This window comes from Vespa crabro, chromosome 14 (genome assembly GCF_910589235.1).
Source record: "Vespa crabro chromosome 14, iyVesCrab1.2, whole genome shotgun sequence".
Lineage (NCBI taxonomy): Eukaryota > Metazoa > Arthropoda > Insecta > Hymenoptera > Vespidae > Vespa > Vespa crabro.
This window is the reverse complement of record NC_060968.1, coordinates 5846114-5864614: the sequence shown is the minus strand read 5'-3', so window position 1 is coordinate 5864614 and position 18501 is coordinate 5846114. Positions and strand designations below refer to the sequence as shown.

The following is an 18501-nucleotide window of genomic DNA, read 5'->3' as shown; positions in this document are numbered from 1 at the left end:
ACAGGCAATAGGCGCGAGACTGGAGGAACTATTGATCGAGGAAAAGCAAAACGTCGATCAGGTAATAGCAATGGTTTCCGATGAAAACAAGCAACGTGATTTAATCATCGAAGACGAAGAGGAGGATTTTCTTGACGAAGCTAGCATAAATAGCTATGGATCACAGTGTCCTGTAGCATTGCGCCTTGTCGCTTGTATACTTCTATTGGAGATAACGGCCTTTCTTAGGGAAACCTATCAGACGTTACCAAAGTCCAATAAGCTATTAACGAAGGAACGACCGCCACCTTGGGAGAGAATGCATAGCAAAGAGGCGAATCGAAGATGGAGCGTAGCCCTATCGTCGATGGGCCACTCTCAAACGTCCGCCCAAAGTCTTCAATCGATAGCTGGCGATCGCGAAGTGACCGGTGAGTACAACGTGCTTTTTGACGTCGAATTAACGCAACAAGTATAATTATAGTTACGACGAACGATACGACCTTATTTCGATATTATCAGCCGAACGCAAGATCAGCTTCGTTCTTTATGAGCCTGACAACGAGTCGGAAGGAAGTAGCAAATCTACAGTGACGATTCAGGGTGAGGAAGGACCGAACGTTGATAAGGATAAGGGCAAGCGGTCTCAGGCGCCCCAGGGTAAGCCATTTTTATTGCGCCGTGGTACCGGGGGTACCACCACTGGTTCATTTAAGAAGAGGAGCTTAAAACTACGCCGTGGGACCAAAGAGGGCAAGGACACCGAGTGCGAAGCATGTAAGGAGAAATCACTTTTTTGGGGTGAATTTAACAATCGCAGTTTTTTTTTTTTTTTTTTCGATGAAGGAGCAAACATATGGCTGACGCGATGTTTCCGTTTACGTAGATACGGTTAAACGGGCCGATTCGATACAATCGAAGAGAAAAGTGAGTTCATTGTCCGACAGAAGCGACACCTCCGAGCCCGGTGGTTTAGGCGGAGAGGTCAGCGGGGAGGAGTCACCCGGTATTTTAAGCGACGATCAGCCCCCGGAAAGCCCTAGCGACAGTAATGAAACAGACGAAACCAATAAAAATTTTCCTTGGATGAAGGTGCTCGTGCAAGTTTCGAATTCTTTTAATTTTTATTGCTCCCATCAAAACTTTTGCCATCCATTTTGCCATCGCCGTCAAATGCGTGCCAGCAGCAGACTGATCAAGTCCGTAAGGAAGATTTACGGCGAGGAATTTGGGATACTTAATGGTACGGGTATGTTCGACATCGATACCGAGAAAAAAGAGGACGGCAAGAAAGAGAAACGAAGTCGTAAGGTATCCGAGCAGACTAGCACCCAAGTGTCGCCCGTCAAAAGAAAAGACAGCGTAGGACGAAAGTACAAGTGAGTTTCAATTTCGACATTGTAAAAAATAAAATCTATGGCGTTCGGCGAGTTAAATAAGGGTGCGTTACGTTTTAAGAATCGAGAAGAATCTCGAGTCGGGATCACAGTCGGGTCGATTGTATCAAAGGGACTCGTCGAAGGACCTGGCGGATCAAGACTCTGGGGATAAAGGGAAGGAGTCGTCGAAAAATATCAAGGGAAAAGGAGACGCCGAAACTGAGACACCACCTATCCTAAAGTACATTAAGACACAAGTAAAAAATGCTTTTCACGCCCCTATAGCGACTCTGGTAAAAGGTGCGGTTGTTATGACCGAAGATCTGTTCGTCGACGTTCTACCAGTCGCGTGGGAACTCCTTTTGGAATCCAATCAAGAAGTGGCGGCTTCCGCGGCGTCCCTTTTTATAGTAGCGGCTGTAAGAGCGCCGAATCAGGCCAGCGAAATAATGAACAACGGTCTTCAACACAGTAATTCGTCGGTGCGAATAAATGCTATATTGAGATTTCAAGTATTGTGGAAATTGCGTTATCAGGTGTGGCCTAGAATGGAAGAGGCGGCCCATATGACTTTCAAAGTTCCACCGCCAGGGATAGAATTTACCTTGCCATCTCCGAAAATTGGAATTGAGTCTTTACCAGTTGTCGATCCACCTTGGATGCCTCAAGTTAAAACGAAGGTCGAAGAGGTCACCATCAATCAGGAGCGTCACGTAGGTCCATTGTATATAATGGCAGTCCGATGAAATATTTTACAAAATTTCAATCGACTTATCATTTCGACCCCTTTATATTCAATGCCTTTGTGCTTTCGATATAACAGAGATCATTGGTTACGGCGACTAAAACACGAAAGAAACAACAGACCGAGTTAATAAAGAAAGCTCTACAGGCGCAAGACGATAAGAAGAGAGAGGAAAGGGAAAATTTTCTGATAACAACGATACCGATTACCGTTCAAGCAGCCTACGAACCTAGTCCGGTGGGGGATGATCACGACGAAGGTACACACACACACACACACACACACACACACACACATATATATATATATATATATATATTGTATGATAATTTTTAATTAGACATAGATATGTTGCCCTCCATTTTCCTCTCCTTACATGTAAATTACGTGTATGTAAGGGGTTATGCGGTAATGTTGTTAGGTAACGTTGGAGATGAGGACGGTGCTGAGGCGATGCCAAGAAATACTCAGCATCATGGTCAATCAGCTCTGTCATTGTTTCCATCCTCTTTGTGTTCCGCTATCGTTCAAATAATAAATTTATTGGATAACGCCGCCGTGTCCGACGATGGGAATGCTGTTTATGAAGTTGCGTATCAGGTATTATCCTTAGAAATGGTCATTCGTTCGTATTATTCCAGCGAAATATAACGATTATAAGGTTTATAATTATTAGGTAATCTGGGGATGTCTTGTAGAAGATAGTGCGCTCTTCCTTCGTTACGTTTTGGAACGCCTTACAAGGGACAAGCAAGAATTGATGTTTAAAATTCTACGACACCTTATTAGATTTGTCCCAAAGTTACCGCAGCAAGCAGCGTTCGCTTTGTACAATTACATTATAGGTTATGTGATGTTCTACGTTCGTTCACCTCACGAGGAAGGCCAGAAATTGATCGGCACTGCTCTATCTATTTTATGGATGGTACGTTACCGCGCGCGCGCGCGCGCATGTGTGTACATATATATATATATATATATATATATATATATATATGTGTGTGTGTGAGTGTGTATGTATATATCGCCCTGTGTCCAGGTCGTCCACAGTGTACACGGTATAATGTTCAAAGATCTCAAACAAATCCTTCGCAAAGAACAATGCGACGCTTCGATTTTGCTAACCGCAAACGTTCCTTCGGCAAAAAAGATTATTGTTCACGGTCCCCAGGATCCTGACGCTACTGGTATACCGTCCCAATTTCCGGTACAAGAAGATACACAGTTTTGTCAGATACTCCGAGAATCGTTGGATTTTTTTGGAATCGAAGAGCCAAAGCACAAAGAATACTTCCTTGTAGATTATAAAACACGTAAAGATATATTATTATTGAATATAACATGTGTATTGAAATAACAACTGTCCATAATTTTCGGCATTTTTGATCGTTTTACATATTTCTAGATCAGATACACAATCCATCGTCGTACGTTCGGGATTATTACTTTTTTAAAAGATCTCAGTATCCACAAATTGAATTGGTTCATATGAAACCAGAAGATGCATTCAATGCGCTTCAGCGACAAGAGCTTGTTCACAAATTCGTCGAAATTGGTAAAGTTCTATTGACATGGGCAATATTGAAGAACGTTGACATGGTCGTACAAAGAGTCGTATTTCTGCACGAGGAACTTATGAAATTACCATCGTTTCCTAGAAAAGCTTTGGAAGCAGATTTGGATCTTTACAAGGGTGGTGAGATAGGCAGAGTATGTAAAATATATTTTGATGATCAACAATGAAAGTTATCGTATGCGTTCTTCTTTAATTTAAATAAGCGTAATTACAGGAGCTACTTGGATTAGACGTGATGCACAAATTCATGTGGGTTAGACTGATAGCCAGGATGTTCGAGGCAATGGCCGGGAACTTTGCTTACTCCGGGGACATCCATTTATTCCTCAACGTGTTAAACGGCGCCGTTATCCTTCATAGCGAGGACTCGTGCATTTTACGATACGTTATCGCCACCTACATAAATGCCGCGCATAATTTTAAAAATATATTTTCAACAAATGGCTATCTCTTGATAATGCCAACGTTGCTGCAATTGTACGCGACTCATCAAGCTAACAAATTGGTAACTACTACGGTAGAATACGCCGTTAAGCAATTTTACTTGATGAACAGAAAACCGTTTATCCTTCAAATGTTTGGAAGCGTATCGACGATATTGGATACCGACGAGACAAGTGTCCACGGAGAAGCTCACAAAGTAATTTTTATTAATGTTACGTCGTAAACTCTTTATAACAATTATAAGGATTGAAGATGATCGTTAATTTCATAGGTACCCTCGACGTGTCTGTTCAACCTTTTACTGAGTTTGGAAACGCCATCGCCCGATCCTTTAAATATCGGAGAACTTGTCAAGGAAGAGAAGCCTTTAAAAGCCATTGACTTTTGTTATCACGACGAGAATGAAATGGTTACTGTACTAGATTGCATATCACTCTGTGTCATGGTTATTGCTTATGCCGCGGACTCCATTCGGGGACAACAAATGCTTGTAAGGGAATATTATCGAATCGATGATATTTTAAGGAATTGATTAAATCGAAGCGTATCGATCTGACATTTTATTCGTAGATAATACTAGAAGCAATATTGCCGTGTTACGTCCAACAAATTCAATCTCCTACTTACAACAAGGAAGGAAAAACCGAAAAAGAAATAATTAATCAATTGGCTATAGCGGTTAAAACGTTGGTTAATAATTCGGAGGCACTAACCAAGTAAGTACTGCAAGCGGTTATGCACTAATATCACGGTCCAATACATTTATATGTGTTGTATATATGTGTATACATTATGTGTATATGTATATATATATATATATATATATATATATATATATATATATGTCGTATCACGCAAAACACCCTCCTACCCAGATATTATAACGGACCACAAAAGTCTAGCCCCGAACACAAGGGATCCAGTCAAAGAAATTATGGTAAAGGTCCTTACTCGCCGGGTTGCGTAGATTTTGAGGACGAAACGCATCCCACAAAGGGCCAAGCCCACATCGAACATTCGAAAGTGCGAAATTTCTACGATCGCGACGACGATGCCGAGAGTTCGCATAAAAATGAATTTAGGAGACCGCGCGATACTTTACTCAATATGGTGAGCGAATTCGTTGCCCGTTCTTCCGTACGCTTGACCGAATTGAATAAAAAGTCTCAAGATGGTAAAACGATCGAGTTACTCGACTCAAAATGTCACGTGGTATGTAAAAGCTTATCCCGTATATAACAGGAGGTGTCATATAAAGCGTGAAAATGGCCGTTTGAATAACCTAAATTGTAACCTTTGTCTTATAGCGATTAGCTGATATTGCCCACAGCCTTTTAAAAATTTCCCCTTACGATTCTGGAACGATGGGATGCCGTGGTTTAAGGAGATACATGAACGACGTTTTACCATCCACCGAATGGTCAAACGACGACATGAGACCAGCATTGACAATTATTTTACGTAGACTTGACAAGACCTTCAGCAAGATACATAAAAAGGCGTCGATCAGACGAAATACCGACTGGACCGCGGCCAGCGATCTTTTGAAAGGCGTTTATGAGACCCTCGCAAGGTGCCCCTATATAGCGCACTTTCAATATTTGAAAACTCTACTGAGTACATGTCAGGTGGTACTAAATGAATTAATGAGAATAATATTGATCGTCGAAAGTATTGCCGACTTATTTATGGTTATAAATTTACAGTCTCTAATTATCGGCGATACTCCTGCCGAAGACGTAACCTCTGCATCATCGGCAGCTTTAATGAGTAAAATACCTCCGCAATATTTTTGTTCAACTGTCTTACGTCTAATAGCGTTACATGTGATTTCTCTTGGCGAGGGTTACTCTTTGGAAAATGTATGTAATGGCCAAGCTATGTTTTCCAATCAGACAAAGACGGAGAATATGCTACTCAATCTATTGATACCATTATTCTTACGCGTTGGAACCGGGCGAAAAGGTAAAAACGACATAGTATATATATATATATATATATACATATGTGTGTCTGCACGAATGTTTTAACCTTTTTCTTGGATTGGAACGAAATATAAGCAATATTCGTTTTTAACGATTCTTCCCAGATGTTCCAAAATTGAGACAGACGGATATAAGTTTTGCGTTAACAGCGGTACTGAATACCCTATGGCCTCCGACTACGAAGACAATACCATTAACCGTTCAGACGTTAAAAACCACTACGGATGCAAGACCCGGTAGTTTAACGTTCGCAGCAAGAGATTCGAAAACGTTAACTAAAACGTCATTAACTTTGTATCAGGTTGCCTTCTTAGGTGAGGTAAACAATACCGATCGCGGCTTTGATTAAAAACTTGACAAATTTGTATATCCGATGGCAGTACATCATTGATCATTATGTTTCATTATCGTAGCCCTTAAGATTATGACGATATGCTTTGAAACGGAATTAAAGATCGAATGGCCAAAGATCTTGCGTACCATGCGCTTGCTAAACAAACGAAATGAGGCGTCCATATACTTGTGGAACTTTATAGAATTCGTCGTTACTCACCGGACGGCCCTATATATCCAAATGTTGCCGTTCATTGTCCACAAGGTTGGACAAACGCCTATTTCCGATCACGAAAGGACTATGCATAGTATCATACGTGAGAAAATCAACGGCAATGCTACGACCGTGCCTAAATCTCGTGGAACTCTCCTGACAGACCTAATTCACGAGCTGAAGGATTTGAAAGAGGAAATAGAAAATCGGCGATTCGGTTGGTAACATATAAACATATCGTAATTTTCAATCGTTTAAATGATACGAGCTGTATAAATTATAACCGATCGTATTATCGACATGCGTACTTATTCAGATGAACTACAACCGGAGCCAAAACGAAGCGTCGCGGATATGCATGCGACCGAGGGTCAACCTCGTACTCAGAGACCATCTTTACTGATTGAACTATTAACCGGCGATTTGGGATCTCGAACTCACATGAATCGGACCCCAGCGGAAACTCCGATATCTCATTCGGCCGTATCTCAATCGATACCTCATTCCGCTCTACAAACGGGCCACTCGAGTAGCACCGTTAAGATGTCAGCACCTATGCAAATATATACCCCGTCGAATGGTACACAGATTGCTCGTGGTACGTATTCATTTATTTCTAATAACGACTCCTCAGTCTACCGTTACTCCATTTTTTATTATTACTTGACGTTCCATTATTAATACTAGGATCTATTTCGAGTGTCAGCATAGGATCTTCGACATTACGCGAGACAAATGACATGGCCATCGGAGAATTAAACGGCGAACGACAAGCCCCCACAGGTATTCCATATATCTTTTCGAGCGAGATACCTTAATATATTATTATCGGGTATTGAATTCTATCAATGCAGCCGCAAGCCTCTGCAAGCAAATATATTTAGCCATTACGTCGTGAACATAACGGGCCAGTATGATAATTACACTTACCACAGTTGGATCGAGCCATTGTCTATAGAACACTGCGGTTTAAATTTCGTTTTCTCAAGAACAGTCGGTTCCGTCTTATTTCTAAGCGTATAGCTTTTCATGGCAATCCGCATCGTTTCACGTTCACTCCGTTACAGCGAGGCTTGCAACGAGGCTTTTTCTCTTTAGAAAGAAAAAAAAAAAAAAAAAAAAAAAAAGAAAGAAAGAAAGAAAAAAAAAGAAAACAGAAAAAAACGGAATCTTCAAAATTAAAGACAAAAGAAAGAGTTCAACCCGAAAAGAAGCGTCAGGAGTGTTTTCTTATATCGAGTGGCTCGTCGAATGTTCATTCGAATTTAATTCGTTCGTTTGGGCCTCTCTGTTCGGTCGTATGATTGACACATTTATCATTGCGTTGCCTTTCATTGCTAGCTAGGGAACGAAGGTAAGCAGACCGATTCTAAGTCAATAAATTCTGATACGATCTACGATCTATATATTTATACCCCGCTAAAATGTGTAACTCTTTTCACGCTTTTCATTTTTCGCAATCTTGTCATACCTTGCTTCCCTTTTTATTTCTTTTTCTTTTCCTTTCTTTTCTTTTCACCTCATATGCAATACTGTCCAGGTAAATGTTGCCGTGAAACGGCTTCTAACGATGTGTATATAATTATTTATACGACGCTATATAGCTTTCATGATGATCGTTGCCAAAGTCATTTCACGGTCAAAATCAATTTATAAAATATCACTCTGTTTTTTGCTCCCCCCTCCCCCCCAGCCCACCCTTTCTCTCTCTCTTTCTCTATCAGACAATTTACATAGTAAATTCGACCTCACCGAACTTATTACATAACAGTATTTAGACAATGGTAATGTCCAACAGTTGGTACCTCCTATTTATCGTTGCGTAGTCCGTTCTCTACTACGTAGTTGCTTCGACTTTATTGCGCTTTCTCTTTCTTCTTTCTAACGAATCACTGACATGGGTCTCTATCAAAATGCATATGTTATCAATTATATTTTGCATTGTACTCGTGACAAACATTCTTAATGCATCTTCGTTCTCTCTCTCTCTCTCTCTCTCTCTCTCTCTCTCTCTCTGTCTCTCTCTCTCCCTCCCCTACTCTCGAATGCTTATCATCATTCTTATTAACGACAAGAATTATACTTGTATATACAATATTACTTGCTTTGAAGCGACCCTATTGCTTTACTTAAAGCACACGACACGAAAACATGCTTTTTAAATCAATCGCGATCGAAGCAACACCGTAGGGATTACTTATGGGAATATCCATTTACACGTCTGTCATCTAACATTTCTTCGTCGTATAATTCCTAATTCTGTTTTACGTATGTAACGACGTGGAGTATCCCGGCTTATTAGCATTAAAATTCGGTTGGTAGGGTTAACAATCGATAGGACTACCGATAAATTGGGATTCTTTAGAAGGTCTAGTCTTTATATCTCAATTCGCGGTTGATCGCTTGATTCGTTCGTTTTGTCATCTCTCCCCTCATATTAGATGTTCGATGTGGCATGTTTCAGATAGATCCCAACCATCTTCTACTAGCGATGAACGTAACCATGTTAAGCCTCATCCTATATTACTTCATCAAAAGGCGCCAAAACTGCGCTTTGTATCTTCTGTAGAGTATAGAAACTCATCAGGTAAATCCCATCTCCCTGCTTTATTTTGATACGTAAATTTTAGACCGGCGATTCGTACGGGAGATGATGATTCCGTTTTCCTTGAATAATGACACGGCACAAATTATAATTATACACTAGTGCCAATTTTGCATACCGTCAGTTATCCCGTATTTAAACGTATGTCGATAACTTAAATCTTTTCGATCGATTCGACGTCCTCATGAAGATTTTGATTATGCAAAGGCAAGTAACTTGTACTCTAACTTTTAATTGTCTGTCTGTTAGATAAATAGACCTTTTCAAAAGCAATTTTGATGATAGTCGAAGAAAAAGGTATGTCTTTGCACTTAACGATACTTTGCACATACATATCTACATGCTCTAATACTTGGTAAAATATCTAATCTAATCGTGAGAGTGTTAGATAGGGGAAAAAAAAAAATATATATATATATATATATATATATATATATATGTATATACATAAAATGTATTTGCATGAAGACGATAGAACCTAAGAAGAATTAAGAGTAGAGCACGAAGAATTAAAAACGCAAGATCTTTTTTCAAGTACCAAAGTTCAAGAAACAAAGTGAACTCTTCCAATGATTGCTTATAAAACTTTAAAGTAGTAAGAATATAACACGTGCCGCATTAATCCTAATTTAATAGAGTGAACTGTGAACTTTATTCATACGCATGTATATCATGAATCACTATCCCGTGTATGGATTATTTGATGCCACTGATTATAATTATCAATATTGTTGGAGATATTTAACGTGACTCAACCTTTTCTTTACTCTCTTTGCTACATGTGTGTGTGTGTGTGTGTGGGAGCGTGTAAATATATGTATATAAATATTTTTTCATATATATATATATATATATATATATATATATATATATATATATGATGGCTTTGTTACATATTCAGCACATGGTGCTTCCGCTTACTGTCGATTCTTAGCTGACGAGAAAAATTGCGTGAACAAAGTTTAATCGAAGAAGAAACAAAGAGTCACGCGTATATAAATAAGATAGAGATAAATAATCAATATGATTTAATAAAATTCATGCCTGTTAATAAGAGATAAATAACTCAAGTAGAGCTAGTGTGCCATGTATTAAAAATTCTGACATAATCTCGATTGTTACGCTGAAATATATTTTAAAGATCTATTCCAACATCAGCATGAGTAGATAGAGCGTAGAATAAATTTGTACGAGGATACGAATGTAAGAGGTGTAACTGGTGTGTCTTGTTAGGGGAGACTGTAACGAGTCAATTGAGCCCGAACAGTCCGAACGAAGACAGCTCAGGCGAGTCCCGTCCAGACAGGCCTCGATTGCAACGCTCCATGGGACAAAGCAAGAGGACGTTCCGCCTGAGAAAGAGTCGAAAATCTCACGTTGAGGTATTATTTATAAATTTATTCATTTAGTATCAGAGATTAATTAAGCGATCCTTTATCGATAATTATGTAAAGCTAAAGAAATTATACATGATAAATTATCTCTATAAATTATTTTATAACAGATGAAGCAAGAAGAAAAGGATATGCCAAGCAACCATAGTACAGTTCAGGCACCATTGACTCCAGCAATGGAGCCCTCTGTCTTTAGCATACCTTCTGACTCTTCCTCAATTCGCTCAAGGCGTAGCTTGTCTATTCGACAATCGGACGGTGATAGGGGTAACAATATGGATCAACAACAATTCCACGCGTTACAACTTCAGCAGCACCACTACTATTATCACCATCATCACCTTCATCCCCAAATGTCGGACGTTTCTTGGGATGAGGACACTTCAAGCACATCCGGTTATCGTGAATCCTATAGCATGCACCTGGAGAGCGTCAACAATACTCATGCACAACCACCGCTGGCATCGCCAGATTTAAACGACATTCCTTCGACCAGTAGTACCACCACTAATTACATGGCCTTTGACGGTAGTTCGCCCGATTGTTCAATTAACGGCAGTAACGGCGAGAAAACAATGTCCCAACATTCTCTTCTTATGGTTTTCCCGAATCAGGACGAGGATACGTTAATATAAATGATAAATACCAGTTTTCTTAGACGTTCTAATCCTAACACTTTATCTCTTGCTCCTAACGACGATGTGTAAAAGAAGAAGATAAGCGCATTAATAGACAAGTTATTATCAGTTAAGTTATCCGGGATCATTATATGATCGTAAAATACAAATGTTATATTTCAAGTGGACGGTGTTCTTTAGCTGTCCTAATTTAATAAGTAAACGAAAATGTATCAACGAGTTAAGAAATAAATACAGGAACGGGTAGGAAAAGTATCTAGGATGTACTCGGAATATAAAGTATGAAATAATCTTAGGTTATAACCTGAGTTAATTGCATTATATATTTCTCCGAGAGAAGGAGATAAAGATTACAAGGATTTAGAAGATCGTATACGTTTCGTGTATTCTCCGTTGTGCGGAAAGACCAATTTAAATTATACGAGCGATAATAGCCCAAGTACGTCTCGTCCAAGTATTTGTTATACCGATAAAATGTGCGCACACATACGGTGAACTCTAAAATGACGATTAGGCTGGAATGGCCTAAAATATGTTTGTACGATTTGTTGCTCTATTACAGCATAGATATGGGAGACGTTAAATTTCAGAATAAAGATAAAATGTATGTACCTGCTGATAAATATTAGCATATAATAACTTGTTTCTATATTTCTCCCTTGTTAGAGTATTTTATACTTTAGCAAATTGAAATTTAACTTTCTCCGAGTGAATTGTGCCGAGGTAGATCGATACTAAGGTCTGCTAAGACGTAAGATACAGCTGCAAATAAAGCTGTTCCCATGTCAAGAGATTCTGGATCTTCCACCAGCATAGTGTCCGCGTTACTGTGATGATAGTAAAAGTATTTATCGTTTTTGTTCCAAAGAGATCCACCAGGGACGCCAGCCTTTATCCAATATTCTATATCGGGTCCAGCATTTGGTGTCCGCACTTTCATCTCTCCCAAAGGGGACATAAGTCTTCAATGGACAGATAAATTTTTGATAAACGTTTCGATATCCATGGAATAAGATAAGATAATGATAATCGTTTACCCCAAAATCTCTCGCAGAACACATCCCACGTATGGCGTTCCAGTATATTCTATACCCAAAGGAATAAATGTTCCAATGTCCGATTCCATCACAAATTGCAAATTTCTTTCGTCAGCTTTGTGCTCTTTTATGTAATGTTGCGCTCCGATTATTCCCAATTCTTCGGCAGTCCACATAATCATCCTAACGTATCGAATTATTTTAACAACATTGTTGTTTGTAAATGTAGAATGTATTTTTTATTAATTACCTGATAGTCCTGCGAGGTCGATAATTGAGCTGTTTCAATAATTGTAAAGCATTCCAGGAAATAAAAGCACCACCTCCATCGTCCATCGCGCCATCGCCAACGTCCCAGCTGTCTATATGTCCTGACAATACGACAACACCTTCTGGCTTATCAGTACCAGTTAGTTCAGCCACGACATTTCTCGATTCTTTATCAGGCAGATTTTTTGCTTCCATTTTCAAACGTATTACTATGTTTTCGCCTGTAAAAGGGAACGGAGATTAAGAAGAAGTGCTTGAGTCGACGAACGTGGATGACAATACACACGCACACAAATATATTAATACTCTTGTAACTTTGTTTACCTCTATTCGACATCCTTCTCAAAAGGGTGGCATCCTCGATCGTAATACAAGCCACTGGAATCTTGGTGACGTTCTTGGCATACGTCTGCATGCCAGTATGAGGTGTGTACAGAGATAACGGTGTCACCGATCTAATAAGAGCTGCCACTGCGCCGAATTCAGCAGCTTTCGTCGCACCAGACGAACGATATTTCACAGTTTCACCGTACGAAACATATTTTTCGTTAAATACGACTATTTTGCCGGGTACCTGATATAAACCCATGAAAATAGCTAAGCATTTGTCATTATAATCGGGACGACCTTTAGAAAACTCTTTCATTTAGTACCTCTTTTGCTCTACTTTTGAGTTCGGCAAAACTATTTACGACAATAGCATCAGCTGTTATCCCTTCGTCCGGAGTACCAACGCTATATCCTAGTCCTAGGATAGAAATGCTCTTATTTCTTGGCCGTAAAAGTGTCGCAGCTTCGAAACCTCTGAAACGTTGTCTCGGAAGAAATTAACGAAATGAAACGAATTTATCTTTGTATTCTTCTCTTAACTTTGTTACTACTTTACATACCTAACCCAATGAGGTACTTTGACTGTTTCACCGTGAACATTTTCCAATTTATATGACTGCGATTTATTTAAAACATAATCGATCGAATCTTCTAAAATCTGCGTGCCGGATAATCTTGGACCAAACTTATCTACAAAATCGGCCAACTCTTGCCATGTTCGTCCCTTAAAAGTACCGTTGAGAGCTTCGTTTACAATATTATGTACCAACGGTTCATACGCTTTAATCTCGTTTTTTAAATCACTCGGAAAACTACTGCATTCGTCTACTTCGTTATCCTTGGTCTCTGCTTTTCCGATTCTTTGCGATAGGAGCAATATACAAATATACAACATAAAACATTTCCCGATAATCCGCATCGTAACTGTTCCGCCCTTCTCTCTCGAGCGTTAAGTTATTAATTCGATTATCTGCAAACACGCGCCCACACACACACACACACACATATATATATATATATATATATATATATATATATATATAAGGAGAGAAAAAAATTAAATTAGGTAGAGATAGAAAGGGCGATAACTAACGCTGCGTTTTGTTTGTCTGCCTACTTTTATGATCCTATATTAACGAGACATCGTAAAAGAACTGACTACTAATGGGAGACAGCCGCTTTCCACAAGAGCTCAATGTATACTACTGATTTTCTCTGGAGCAAACTGTGTGATTCACCGGATATATTGGATCATAAATCCTATGCACCTCCCTTGACATCGTCCAACGTATACTACTACTATTAATCGAACTATCCAATTGACACTTTATTATCAAAGATGTAAGATCCTTTAATCGATAGCTTTCCCGACCGTCAGTAGTTTGCTGACTGTTGGTACCTTACCAACCAAGCTTGGCACCGGTTTAAGTTAACGATAGATTTAGTTTGAAAAACGATCACCGTTCCTTCCTGTGTTATCTATATTTATTCGCGTCTATATAACAATTATCTATGGACCGACGTTTCGATGTACGGTCAGTAAGATCGCGAAGATTTTTGCCGTGTCACAGTCACGAAAGATATCGGAGTAGAGAATTACAGGGTGATCGCGGTAGGCCGTTCGAATAAAATGTCGGACTACTTCGAAGAAATGGGCTGGACGCCGTTGGGTGATGGCGAAGCACCGAATCATCTAATACATATGGCCCGATTGCTCAGAGATTCAGGTATTTGGGGATTGCTCGATCAAGACACAAGATTGCCGCCACCTGCATCGAAAGAAGCACTGAATACTCTAGAAGACATTAAAATTTCTTCGAGCGAATCAAAACAGTGTCCCGTTTGTATAAAAGAATTCGAAATGGGTAATTTGGTAAAAACTTTACCTTGCCGTCACACCTTTCACAAGGATTGCATTATTCCGTGGTTGGAAAAGGTACGCAACCTTTGGGCAAACGATGATTTCGATGACTATCGGAATAATTTCTAACCTCTACTTTCAGACGAATTCGTGTCCGCTCTGTAGATACGAGCTACCGACCGATGACGAGGACTATGAAATGTATAGAAAGGAAAAAAAGAGATCCGTACAAAGGGAAAAAGATCTCGAGACTTTACATAATTCTATGTTCATGTAGCGAATTTACACGGTTAATTGACAACAAGTTAATTAATTTGTGTTACCAAGTTATTCAACGAGCACGAGTAAAGATATTTTCATAATATCTTAACGTCGGTAATATTCGCGATTCTGACGTTTTCGACGGTCGGTTAATTTCCCCCAGAGAAAATACTTTTCTCTGCAAAAACTATTCTTTTTACATTGTCCTTATATATTTATGTACTTATTATAACGAGGACGAAATCAAAAGGTGTACCATTGATAAAAATATTATGATAACGTTGAAGACGTTCGTGTAAGAAAGTAATTAATTTGTAAGTTATTAAAAATAAGGTGGCCAATAAAAAGCCAATGATTATTAATAGGAAATAATGTTTATTATACAGTGTACATATTTATTAACTTCATTTATTTTATTTCTGTTATAAATTTTATATTAATAATTGTATTATGTTTTGCCGAGCGACGAATGCCTTGATCAGTGTGCGCTTAGACTATAACAATCTCCGTAAAAAGTATAGAAACTTCTGGTTTTTATTTTGTTCATTTATTCTTTTTTTTTTTTCTTTTTTTTTTTTTTTTCTTTTTTTCTTTTTAATTGTCTCTATCTCTCTTTCTCTCTTTCTCCCGTTATTATAGTTGTCCGTTTTTAAACCCTGGAACGCGACCACCATATGAATCTTTATACCAGCAAAGAGAATCGCCAAAATATGTCGCGCTGAAAACGGCATAATCGTTCGGCATATACAAATAAATAATAGTACTGTCAAAGTTAAAGTAATTGGCGATTTATTTATTTATTTTTTTTTTTCTTTTCTTTTCTTTTCTTTTAATTTATTTTTTTTTTCTTTTTTTTTTTCTTTTTTTTTTTTATTCTCGTCGATAATGCCATTTCCAATAGAATGGCACGTCGCGCCGCCGCGCCACAAAATTCTTCCTTTTGAACGCGGCCTTTTCCAAAATTCTTCCATTTGCGAATACTTCACCCTAAGGTTAGTATCTCGTTTATTAATTATTTATATAATATGCGTAATAATATAAATAATGTCGTTAATATACCTATAATGATTACCGTTTCTTTAATAATAAACTATCTGAATGGTACATTTTTTTTCTCTGCTAGTGGCCATGTCCGTAATAGCTAGATTTTTTTTTCTTTTTTTTTTTCTTTTTTCTTTTTTCTTTTTATGTAGTCTGTATGCGAGCTCCAAGTGGGATAAGATACGTCGTACAGAGAACTTTTTTTTCGGCTCGGCGTATATTATACATAAGAAAGAACGAAAATGAAAAAGACGAACCCAAACAATGTCCGAATACGGGAACACGTCTGTGGCGCGAAAATACGAACGTCGGGGAACCTTCCTTCGTCTACCGATACGTGACAACGATTTCATTAGAGTTATCGTTCCTATATCACATCCAACGATTCGTCCTTTTTTCTTTCTCCTTTATCCAAGTGTACAGAGAGAAAGTCCTAGGAGTATAATGAGTTCTTTTTTTTTTTTTTGATTCCACGTTCGCGAATCCACTGACTCCCTCCGTCTTTTCGACTCTCGCATAAACTTACGCTTGGAACGAGACGACAGAAATTAGCTTCAAAGTTTCGTCATGATATCGTCACACGATCCTCGACGAAATTCAGGTTCCCACGAGGTACGTTCAAAAATTCTCTACATTTTATATATTTCACCGTGTCCTAGTCTTGATATAGTATAAATGTACGACGTTGATTTATGTCACCCAGGACTTCTTCTTGGTGCGCGTGTCATGTGTACGTGGACGTGTGTGTGTGTGTGTGTGTGTGTATGCATGCTAATTCCAAAGTGTGTCTCTTAATGTAAATTCCTTTTCTTCGCTTTTTTTGCTTTATTTATACTTCAAACACGTTGTAGTATGCGTTTAGCCTCCTAACGTAAGGATTAATTATCTTTATTTTATATAATGTATTTTAGTATCTTTTTTTTCTTGTTTATAATAATAATTATAATCGATAACCATAATAATTGTAATAATAATAATATTAATCATCATCATCGTCGCGCACGTGTACATGATGCGTGTGCCTTTGTCTGTCTGTCAGTATGCGTGCGTGTGTTTGTGATTGTGTGCGTGTGCGCGCGCTGTGAGTATCGTGTGAGATCATAGCTCGCGATGATGCTGTTAATTCGTCATATCGATATACATTATTAATATTATATTACATGTTCCTTATGAAAATAATAATTCAAAAATGGCATGTCACGCGTTCGCGCTTTCATCGTTCCCAAAATTCCGGTCCGTCGTGCAAATCGGTCCCGCCTCTCTCGCCTCTTTCCCTCGCTCTTCCGCTCTGTTGTCGCTCTTGAAAAAAAGAAAAAAAGAAAAAAAAAAAAAACAAAAAAAAAACCGCCGACAATTACGTTATAACAAATCTTCATTATTTATTATTCCTTGTACCTAACGTGCACGCGAACCGGTAGAATTTGTCCTCTTTTCCGTTCGATGCACGAGGACGAACTTTCTGACATTCTCATTAATCATCTCCTCGTAGCATCCCCGAGTCCAAAGGCAAGAAAGGAAAAAAGGTAAGTTCTCATTATTATTGTAATAACAAACTGTTTTCGTGCACGTCGCACCATTTCTTAAAGGAACATACCGAAGGAGCGTAGTTCGAGTTCGGAAAATCGGCTTTGAAATTCCACCGGTCGTTCACGGCACGGATCGCGGAAATTTTTTCTTCTCGTCGAGGAACAACGACGATTTTTTCTTTCTCCGCGAAAAAATTGCACATCCTCTCGTGGAGGGTAGGAGGGAGCGAGGGAAGGTGGAACGGTAGAAGTGGGAGATTAAGAAGGAAGAAGATAGGAAGAAAGAAAGGAAGGCCAAAAAGTTTTTACGAAACGCGCATGCTTCCCCCCGCCCCCCTCCATCCCACGCCTCTTCACCTTTTCTCCTCCTCCAAACCTCTACACCCTCTCACCCTCTCTTTCTCCTCTCCGTCCTCCTTCTTCTCTTCGAATCTCATCGACATCAAACGTCTTATTTCTTTCTCTAAACACAATTTACGCACTACATCATTTATTAAGTCCGCAAATTTTATTATTTCTCTTTTTTTTCTTTCTTTCTTTCTTTCTTTCTTTCTCTTTTTCTTTCTTCTAATGCGTGTGTCGTGTCGCGTGCGCGATCGTCGTTTCACGCTATCGTGCCACCCTAAAAGCTCGACACGCTGATATGCTAAAACCTCTTCCCCTCGCTTAATTGTTTTTTTTCTTTTTTTTTTTTTTTTTATTTTCTTTAACGATACTACTACCATATTTTAAGTTTACTTTTGATCTGCGTTCGCGCGTTTCGGTCGCCTCCTTCCCTCTAGCTCACGCTCTCACACGCACATCCACTTCTTCCTTCTCTCTCTCTCTCTCTCTCTCTCTCTCTCTCTCTCTCTCTCTCTCTCTCTCTCGCTCTCAATTTTAT

The 18501-nt window shown here is 38.9% G+C and overlaps 3 protein-coding genes across 26 annotated transcripts in view; 2 read left to right on the top strand and 1 right to left on the bottom strand.

Annotated features, from left to right (window-relative positions):
• The window catches only part of LOC124429215 (protein unc-80 homolog), a 21108-nt gene extending 9193 nt beyond the window's left edge, over positions 1 to 11915 (top strand). For 13 of the 19 annotated variants that reach the window (XM_046974190.1, XM_046974188.1, XM_046974195.1 and 10 more), the window contains 22 exons: positions 5 to 410; positions 502 to 756; positions 866 to 1358; positions 1438 to 2071; positions 2182 to 2362; positions 2525 to 2703; positions 2780 to 3028; positions 3143 to 3416; positions 3509 to 3813; positions 3894 to 4319; positions 4395 to 4613; positions 4694 to 4839; positions 4999 to 5335; positions 5431 to 5751; positions 5830 to 6088; positions 6213 to 6422; positions 6522 to 6872; positions 6972 to 7253; positions 7343 to 7438; positions 9120 to 9242; positions 10494 to 10642; positions 10765 to 11915. In XM_046974190.1, coding sequence (XP_046830146.1) covers positions 5 to 410; positions 502 to 756; positions 866 to 1358; positions 1438 to 2071; positions 2182 to 2362; positions 2525 to 2703; positions 2780 to 3028; positions 3143 to 3416; positions 3509 to 3813; positions 3894 to 4319; positions 4395 to 4613; positions 4694 to 4839; positions 4999 to 5335; positions 5431 to 5751; positions 5830 to 6088; positions 6213 to 6422; positions 6522 to 6872; positions 6972 to 7253; positions 7343 to 7438; positions 9120 to 9242; positions 10494 to 10642; positions 10765 to 11289 — 6420 coding nt within the window. In that variant the 3' untranslated portion in view covers positions 11290 to 11915. Of the gene's footprint in view, positions 1 to 4; positions 411 to 501; positions 757 to 865; positions 1359 to 1437; positions 2072 to 2181; positions 2363 to 2524; positions 2704 to 2779; positions 3029 to 3142; positions 3417 to 3508; positions 3814 to 3893; positions 4320 to 4394; positions 4614 to 4693; positions 4840 to 4998; positions 5336 to 5430; positions 5752 to 5829; positions 6089 to 6212; positions 6423 to 6521; positions 6873 to 6971; positions 7254 to 7342; positions 7439 to 7996; positions 8010 to 9119; positions 9671 to 10493; positions 10643 to 10764 lie in introns of those variants that run through there. The other 6 variants (XM_046974201.1, XM_046974198.1, XM_046974203.1 and 3 more) reach the window with 6 other exon arrangements.
• LOC124429220 (carboxypeptidase Q-like) lies at positions 11597 to 14698 on the bottom strand. Of its 6 annotated transcripts, none has more exons than XR_006943393.1 (8): positions 14530 to 14663; positions 13490 to 13899; positions 13253 to 13403; positions 12924 to 13173; positions 12580 to 12820; positions 12330 to 12512; positions 11905 to 12254; positions 11597 to 11817 (listed from the first exon to the last, which is right to left on the bottom strand). XR_006943393.1 is itself a non-coding variant. In XM_046974216.1 (7 exons), exons 2-7 carry the CDS (start codon positions 13846 to 13848, stop codon positions 11987 to 11989), a joined length of 1452 nt encoding a protein of 483 aa, XP_046830172.1. In that variant the 5' UTR covers positions 13849 to 13899; positions 14572 to 14698; the 3' UTR covers positions 11597 to 11986. The 6 variants fall into 6 exon arrangements, 4 of the variants coding, with proteins under 4 accessions (XP_046830172.1, XP_046830169.1, XP_046830171.1 ...); XR_006943394.1 differs by having other exon boundaries at positions 11597 to 11790; XM_046974216.1 differs by having other exon boundaries at positions 11597 to 12254; positions 14572 to 14698.
• Positions 14560 to 18501, top strand: LOC124429227 (E3 ubiquitin-protein ligase RNF181). Its single transcript, XM_046974240.1, has 2 exons — positions 14560 to 14865; positions 14933 to 18501. The coding sequence occupies exons 1-2, from the start codon at positions 14560 to 14562 to the stop codon at positions 15065 to 15067; spliced, it is 441 nt and encodes a 146-aa protein (XP_046830196.1). The 3' UTR covers positions 15068 to 18501.

Excerpts from the sequence above, each read along its gene's own strand:
- LOC124429220 (XM_046974216.1), bottom strand. The coding sequence starts at position 13,848 with ATGCGGATTATCGGGAAATGTTTTATGTTGTATATTTGTATATTGCTC. Across the intron at positions 13,404-13,489 it reads AAAGTACCTCATTGGGTTAG|AGGTTTCGAAGCTGCGACAC; the intron begins GTATGTAAAGTA and ends ACAACGTTTCAG. Across the intron at positions 12,255-12,329 it reads GTTCTGCGAGAGATTTTGGG|ACTTATGTCCCCTTTGGGAG; the intron begins GTAAACGATTAT and ends TGTCCATTGAAG.
- LOC124429227 (XM_046974240.1), top strand. The coding sequence starts at position 14,560 with ATGTCGGACTACTTCGAAGAAATGGGCTGGACGCCGTTGGGTGATGGC. Across the intron at positions 14,866-14,932 it reads TTATTCCGTGGTTGGAAAAG|ACGAATTCGTGTCCGCTCTG; the intron begins GTACGCAACCTT and ends CTCTACTTTCAG.